Source organism: Gymnoscopelus braueri (genome assembly GCF_963280865.1).
Source record: "Gymnoscopelus braueri genome assembly, chromosome: 22".
In the NCBI taxonomy this organism is placed as follows: Eukaryota; Metazoa; Chordata; class Actinopteri; order Myctophiformes; family Myctophidae; genus Gymnoscopelus; species Gymnoscopelus braueri.
The window spans coordinates 35588939-35597343 of NC_137624.1; the positions used below are offsets into that span (position 1 = coordinate 35588939).

General features: G+C 43.7%; 1 protein-coding gene across 1 annotated transcript; it reads right to left on the reverse strand.

The window, feature by feature from the left end:
• Positions 1–6435: 6435 nt before the first annotated feature.
• On the reverse strand, positions 6436–7509 carry LOC308078985 (kelch domain-containing protein 3-like; the record flags this gene model as incomplete). Its single annotated transcript, XM_080420323.1, has 1 exon — positions 6436–7509. The coding sequence occupies one exon, from the start codon at positions 7507–7509 to the stop codon at positions 6436–6438; it is 1074 nt and encodes a 357-aa protein (XP_080276449.1).
• Positions 7510–8405: the final 896 nt, after the last annotated feature.

The window sequence follows — 8405 nt, forward strand, 5'->3', positions numbered from 1 at the left end:
GGCAGTAATTATGATGATTATAAATTGTCTAATCCCACCCCAAGATCAGGGTCAGAATCAAGGTCAGGTTAACGGTATAGAAGGCTATAATGAAATGTAGTTTAGTAGGGAACGGGTGTAATCAGCTGAGGATCCACACTATTTACTAGTAGCAAATTGTGTGTGCATGTGTGTGTGTGTGCATGCATGCATGGTGCATGCGAGTGTGTGCGTGTGATTGTATCATTCTCTGTGTGGGAGAGAAGTTTATATTAGCTGAACCATTCTCAGCGGCGGTGCCTTTGATACTAAATTAAATCTGTGGACTGGAAGCTGTAACCATGATGGATTTAAGCCATTTGCCAACAGGAGGGTATTGTGTATGTATGCTACATATGAACGAACACACACACACACACACACACACACACACACACACACACACACACACACACACACACACACACACACACACACACACACACACACACACACACACACACACACTTAATTGCTTACTCTATCGCGGCTCACCTGAGCCTCTTCCCAGCCCTGGTCCTAATATGATACAACTTAATGAGGGGGATTGGGTGCAAAATGGAACAGCTTCATCTTCACCTGTAGAAGACCAGTGATTGGAGTATGAACACTGAGCAAGAATGGCTACAAAAAGTGTGTAAGCGGAAGTAGCGCCCGAGGAAGTTACAAAAAGGAAGCGCGATCGATCATATCACCCCGGTCCTCGCCTCACTCCACTGGCTACCCGTCAAATTTACAATTGATTTTAAGATTGTATTATTTGTTTTTAAAGCCCAAAATGGGCTGCCCCCCCCCAGTATCTCTCTGATCTTATAGAGCCATACACCCCAGCCAGGGCCCTGAGGTTGGCCGACCAGTTGCTCCTGTTTGAGCCCACAACTATAGTCCAGAGGCGACCGAGCTGGCAGTTGCTCAGGGGTGGAGCGGCCGGATGGAAACCTCTAGGTCATACATGGGCAAAACGGGCGGCCCGGGGGCCACATGCGGCCCCCCACCTTCACTTAATGCGGCCCGCAGGTTAATATCGGATTACTGATATATCATTGATTTCAGCTGTTACAATTCCAAACATGACCCGCTTTGATTACTTCAGTCTATATTAGTAGCTCAATGACTAGTATTAAAATGCTATTGTCTTTTGTAATTAAGTTCAAAAAGTTAACATAAGTATAATAGCATTTGAAATTAAATAAAAATGTTACTTTTCAGGATTCCTATAAAAAAGGGGGCGCGGCCACTGCTTTCTGATTCAAATCAACAGCCAATGAAGAAAAGGGGGCGGGATCCACATGCAGTGGGTGTTGCATGTAAATAGGAGCGACGGGAAGCAATTTCCCCTTGAGAAATTGCGGCCGCCATTGTTGTGTACTGCTGTTTGCCTCTCGTCGGACTTTTTAGACGAGTTGCACAGCTCTCAGACCGGTAAGAGGCGTGTCCGCTCAGATTCTGAGCGTAAAGTTACATCCCGCCCACAAATACCAGGGCTTTGGCCCAGAAGTTCCTCGCCCCTCCCGTTTGTATGCGAGAGCCTGGCGAAAACTTCTGGGAACTCAGATTAGCCCGACAGTATATGCAATGTGGCCCTCTGGAGTGAGTGTGGAAATATAGTGGCCCTCTCCATCATCAAAGTTACCCCACCCCTGCTCTAGGTTCTCAGTTCGATCCCGGGCTCCCACAGCGTTACTGTAGAAGTGTCCTTGAGCAAGACGCTGAACCCCTAATTGCTCCCGATGAGCAGGTTGGTGCCTTGCATGGTTTCCTCCGCCAATCGGTGTGTGAATGGGTGACTGAATGTAATGCACAATCTATGTAAAGCGCTTTGGATAAAAGCGCTATATAAATGCACCATTTACCTTTGCAGTTTAGCCCTACATTTTAAGTCTAAAGAGATACCCATTATGCATTTCTGTAGCATCTCATCTCCATGCTCTGTATTCTCCTCTGCAGCTCTGCTGTAAGGGTCCAAGTTTCACAAGCACACAGGAAGATTGAGATGACAAGTGAGCACAGTAGTCTCACCTTGGATGCCAGACTGATGTTTTTGTCTTTCCATATGGGCTTGAGTTTTGCCAGGGCTGATGAAAGCCCATGATGACTAATATTCTAAGCTAGTTCAACCGTCAACGACTAAGTATGTAGATGTAACGTTTAGCTATGTTATACATAGGCCATTTGAAAATAGCCGATCTTCAAGCTCACAACGCGTCGCGTCGCAACGCGCTGTGAGCTTGTAGATGCCAATACTTTTACTCTTAAATTAAATAAAAACTTAAATTTCTAATTGCAGACTTTTACTTGTAACAGAGTATTTCTACATCGCAGTATTGATTGTGAGCTGCGTTGTGAGCTCGTAGATCTGCTATTTTTCAAAAATGTTTGTACTTTTACTTTTGGTACTTTAAGTACATTTTGATGCCAATACTTTTACTCTAGTACATTTTTAATTACAGACTTTTTTTTTACTTGTAACAGAGTATTTGCAGTATTGATACTTTTACTTAAGTCAAATATCTGAGAACTTTTTCTGAAGTGACAGTCTTCCCTCACCAAATTTAACTCACAGAATTGACGTTGAGTCAACAAATCTCATCATGTCCATATACACTTTCGATGTGACAATTGTGACTCACAAAGAACTGTACCAGGCATCATGCAAGTAATCATGTGTTATGTGTAAAGCTCAGCTACAGACGTCAGCGTCTCAGCCGTAGACGTCAGCAGCGCTGGCTCATCCTGGCAAAAGAAAGTTAATTTTCTTCCGAGGACCGGCATGTTGCTCCGGTGCACCTCCGTCACATCTCCATCAATCAAACGGCGGGGATCTTCATAAAAGAGTGGGACTGACAGCCCAGGGTCATTCTGCCAGGCCACTCAACACCTGCCACCTCGCCGCCCTCCCCTCCCCGCGTTACACCCCACGTATTCACCTGGCTCCTCGCCCCGCACAACCATCAAGCTTCCTGCAGACAGCCGTCTGATGCTATCCAATATCCAGTAGTGCATAATTTCCAATCTGAGTAATGTTCCAACACAAGCCTCCTTATGGAGAGGAGAGGAGAGGAGAGGAGAGGAGAGAGAGGAGAGTTCTTGTTTATTATCAGCAAGCTACTTACCATGTTTAGTCCCATTGCGGCTGTTTCTTTGCATAAGCAAATATTCTCTCTTAATCCATTAAGACTGGGAATGACTGTGTCATTTTAACATTTCTTTGGCTATTCAAAAACAGCAGATATACTGTACGAGCTTGTAGATCTGCTATTAAAAAAAAAACTTGAACATTGGTGCAAATCTTTTAAACAAGCAAACATGTTTAACTCAAATCTTTGCTTCTGGGGGGTCCCTGGAACAAAATATTTTTGAGATGGGGGTCCGCGGCCAAATACATTATCTAGAAATGTTTTCTAAATCCTAACAGTATGTCGCTATATGCAGTGGTGCTCCTACTTTTTCATGTCAAGGACCCCCAAAATTATATGTATTTGGCCGCGGACCCCCATTTCAAAATATTTTGTTCCAGGGACCCCCAGAAGCACAGATTGGAGTAAAAAAAATTCGCTTTAAAAAAATATTCAAATATTCAAAGATTTTTTTAACGATTTTTCAAAAAAATAGCATATCTACAAGCTCATAGCGCGGCACTCGGTGCCGCGCTATGAGCTTGTATATCTGCTATTTTTGAATAGCCCGAAGACATCTTCAAATGACACAGGTGCGTTCCCGGATTGAATGGCTTAAGTATGCTTCATAGCAAAAGAAAACACGTATAAACAAATAAAACAAAATGCCTGTTGTTATCATCTTTATATTTTTGGTAGATGGACCCTTATTGATCCCCAGGGAAATGCAGTTGTCATAGCAGCACCGCAGTAAAGATGAAACAAAGGGAAGGGTAGAGGATAAGTACAGAATAAGTAGTAACACTATAGTACAAATGGTGACAGTATAAAGATAGTGTTTAGTGAAGTGAGATTTTATTCAGTATGTATATTATATCGTTGCTGTCGGGGTTAGAAACCTCTTATCTCCGTATTATAACTTGTGTGTTTTTTCGTAAATTAACGCACTACTTGGATCATAGTACAGCGTCGTATAAAATTATCAAAAGTAGCAGATCCACAAGCTCGAAACGGGGCGTAAAGCGACGCATTTTGAGCTTGTAGATCTGCTACTTTTGCTATTTCTGAATTTGAATCCTGAAAAATAACCGTTTTGGACATCTGAGGTTTCCACCCGACAGAGACGATATAAAGTACAGTATGTAAATTATATTAGCCTACAGCATTATTATTAGCAATATTTTCCCTTCCATGGAATGCTGGGATTTGTACGTATAAGTTATAACCGGATTGTCCATGGAAGCTTTATTATTATGGAACTTCATACATGATTAATTGCTGGCAAATTATTAATTTCTATAAAGCGTGCACAGGTGTCTAATCACACAGCACAAGCATAGGAGGGAATTAAAGGATTTTGCACTTTATGCATCATAAAACCCACACCTTACACGCTTAACGCCGATTAATAATTAATGTTTTTTTCCCTCTTTTTTTTCTTATAACGACAGTATTTATTTAATCAGTGGTGCTTAAACTAAAAGTCACTTTTCAGCCTGCATTCAGAATCAGTATAGCATTTTTTAAAGCAGTATTCCTGAGCAAAACACAATTAGAAAGAGTGCACTCAGAGCAGCCCAAAACCACTGCAGTGGTTCCGTAAACTGGGGGTTGGGACCAGGGCCCAGGGGGGTCCCCAGATGATTAGCTTAATGTGCAACATTGTTCTCTCACTCAACAGTAAACAAACCCCAACATACAGTATAAGTGTATACAGGGTGTCTGCACATTTCTAAAGTGACAATTTAATGACTTTTAAGACCTCTTTAAACCCAAATTGGCCTACAAAAATTACGTAAGAAAGAGGCAAACGTTATGAAAATAGCCGATCTACAAGCTCACAAGGCTTCGCAGTGCGAGGCGTTAACTTGTGAGCTTGTAGTTCGGGTATTTATCTGTGGAACCAATCAAATATGATTATTTTGGGGGGTCGCGGCCTGAAAAGTGTAGGAACCCTTTCTTCTCTGTACATCCTTCCATCCTTCTGTCTGTCTGGGCCATGATGCCAATGTTTTGGGGGTTGTGTGCGTACATGAAAAAGGGACGTGGCAATGGTGAAAGGGCTGAAGGACTGTCCTTCATCACATCATTATGGTAAAACCAGAGTGACAGGCTGATAGCTTTAAATTCTCTAGTAAATACAGCTCACTGTCTGTCTGTCAGATATGAATTAATTAAACCAAATGAAGACATGAAACGCCTTATTAAAAAAAGGGTAATAGGGATTTATTCCATGAGATATAGGAAGAAGAAAAAAATATATATATATAAATAAAAAGGTCTCCCACTCCCATTTCTTCTCTTTTAAAGTATGGCTATACGTGTTTAGTGAAGTCCTCTTCCATAACTGTGGATATGTTCCTTTGCCCAAAAGCATACTTTGCTTCAACATTAATTCCTGATAGAGATCTTCTCATTAGCCATGTAGTAAGAGTTCCCTATTCCGGTGGTTCTCAAAGTGGGGGTCCTTGAGAGGTTTCCAGGGGGTCCCCGACCCCACCTAAATGACTGCTAACTCTGAGAGTGTATACAGATGGAACCAAATGGGCCCGTAATGTGTGTACACACTCTGAGAGTTATGGGGGTCCGTGGCCCTAATGTATTGTAAACTTGGGGGTCCTTGAATTGAAAAGGTCTGAGAATCACTGCTCTATTCTCCTTTATGATGCTGCTGCTTAGATCCTGGTGAGTTTCACTTGAGTATATTTCCGTGCCCTGTTTTCTTTCCCAGCTGAATGAAGAGACCCCCTTTTAAAAGGACAGTTCACCCCCCAAAAAATACTCATTTTCTATCAATTACACACCCCATGAAGCCTTGAATTAAGAGATTTTCTTTGTTTTGGTCACATTCCTAACTAAGCCAATAATTTGATGACCTGCAGAAAGATGCTGATGTCTCCGCTGCCACGGTCATCAATTTATTGGCTTAGGAATGTGACAAAAACAAAAGTATCTGTCTCCATGGGGTGTGTAATCGATAGGAAAAAAAAAGTCAATTTGGGGGTGAACTGTCCCTTCAAGGGAGGCAATCTCCTGGTCTTTCCCTCTGGTCTGTTCTATTGCCTGTAACGTGTTCTCTGCCGTTGTCATCAAATGTGCGTTTTCATTTGTTTAGTGGTCTATGTTTTTGCTACATGAGGCTTTGTCTGTCCCTCTCAACGTTTTTCCTCCCGGTTCAATGTTTTTCCTCCCGGTTCAATGTTTTTCCTCCCGGTCCCTCTTTTCGATTGGCCAAGCTTAGCGTGACGTAGTGCTCTGATCTTCAGATTTCAACTTATAAAGTGTGTTACGTACTAGGAATTTATTCTGGGTCTGGCAGAACCAGACTCCTGGTCTTGTTTATTCTGTCTCTGTTGCTGCTGGTAGTCATGGCTGCCAGTTCCCACCTGATGTCATGTGGGAGTTCTGACTGCTTCAGACGGTACTGAATAACTGCTAGCTTGCACAACGTCTTCAGACTAGGACTTAAGTCTAAGACGTACAGGTCGTTGTTCGCGTTTCTTCCGAGGAGGACGACGCAATCTCCAACCAGGCAACAGCACACCCTAGTCATCCAACGCGGGCCTTTCCCCTTGGGCTCAACCTTCTTCCAGGAGAAGGTCTCTGGGTTGAATTTCCACAGGTAATTGAAGATCTGGTCCAGGTAGCAGTCGCCGAATATGTACAGCTCTCCGTTGTAGGCGAAGGCTGAGTGACCCCTGCATCCTTTAGGAGGAAGCTGTGCAGAACACGTACTCAGCCAGCAGTTGGTCTCTGTGTCAAACACAGTGATGTTGTTGTTCGCAAAAAGTCCCCCAAACACAAACATCTTTGTCCCGATGATGGTGGCAGAGTGAAATAACGAAACGGGTGCCAGGGTGCCTCCGGTGTTAATTAAAGACCAGACCATTGTGGCGGTGTCCAACCTGTGAATGCCACCGGTTAATCCAGTCAGCTGGATGTATCCTCCATAGACATACATGACCTTCTCCAAGACACAAGCTGAATGATTGTACCTCGCCTCTGGAGCAGTCCCGGAGATCCTGGGCTTGAACCATCTGTGGGTGTTGACGTCGAACGCATAAAGCATGTTGCAGTACCTCACTGTGTAAGTAACCCCACCCCAGATGTAGACAATATCGTCTATCAGCACGGCTGTGTGTCTCTCGCGCATGGAGGGAACATCTTCTCTTCCATTTTCAGCCGGGGGCAACTTCGCCCAGCGCAAAGACACAGTGTTGAAGACATGCACATCAATCGTCGTACTGGTGTCGATCATGTGGGTGCAGTACCCTCCGAAAGAGAACACCCTGTGCCCCACTGCGACAGACACATGATAGTCTATCCTCGGTGCTTCCAGTTGGCCCGTCCAGTGCAACATATCACACAAGATCATACCCACGTCTGTTGTCTAAAAGAATGGCTTGCTTTTGTGAGCTCTACTGCTTATATCAGTACAAGCTGCACAAATGTCACACAACGCTTGGCCTGTCCGCCATGGACTTGACCCGTGATGTGACGTCAGTCAGTGATCGGCCGAGAATAGCAGACCTCCAAGCTCACAACGGTCGCATCTGCGACGCGGTTGTGAGCTTGCATGTCAGCTGTTCTTCACCCCGCAATACCGCTGCGGGGTGAAGTATATAGTATGTCTCGCTATAGGTCGCACCTCCCTAGCGAACACACAAGAGGGGGTTGAATGAACTGAAACCAGCGCACCCCAAAACAACATGTTTGGGGATCTGTTGGGAATTGATTACATGAAACAGTCACCTGTGCGTCCAGTCTCAATGTTTGTAAACAAATAATTGGTCTATAGGGTTGCAAGGGTCCAATTGGAGAAAAACATCACTATCCCCATGTGGCCCCATGCGGTCCTGCTCTGGAGCCAACTTGTCCCTGAACTCTTGATAGTCAGGGGTGTGCAGCATGCTGTCAGCTTGCTGCTCCTCCCGGGGGGATTTCACACCTAATCCTCCAGACGCATGCCCAAGCATCGCCTTATCAACTTTATCAATAACAGTCAGTGGTGGACAGAAGTACTCTGATTTCTCACTCAAGTAAATGTAGCAAAACCAGAATATAGAAATACTCTATTACAAGTAAAAGGCCTGTATTTAATTAAGTAAAAGTGCAAAATGATTGGCATAAAAATATACTAAACATTTACAGGTGTGTTGAGCTTGTAGATCGGCTGTTTTCGAATAGCCAAAGTATAAAATATGTCTTAATTGTTTAATACATGTTCTGTAATATAATTAGATCTACAAGCTTTAAGCTTGTAGATCAGCT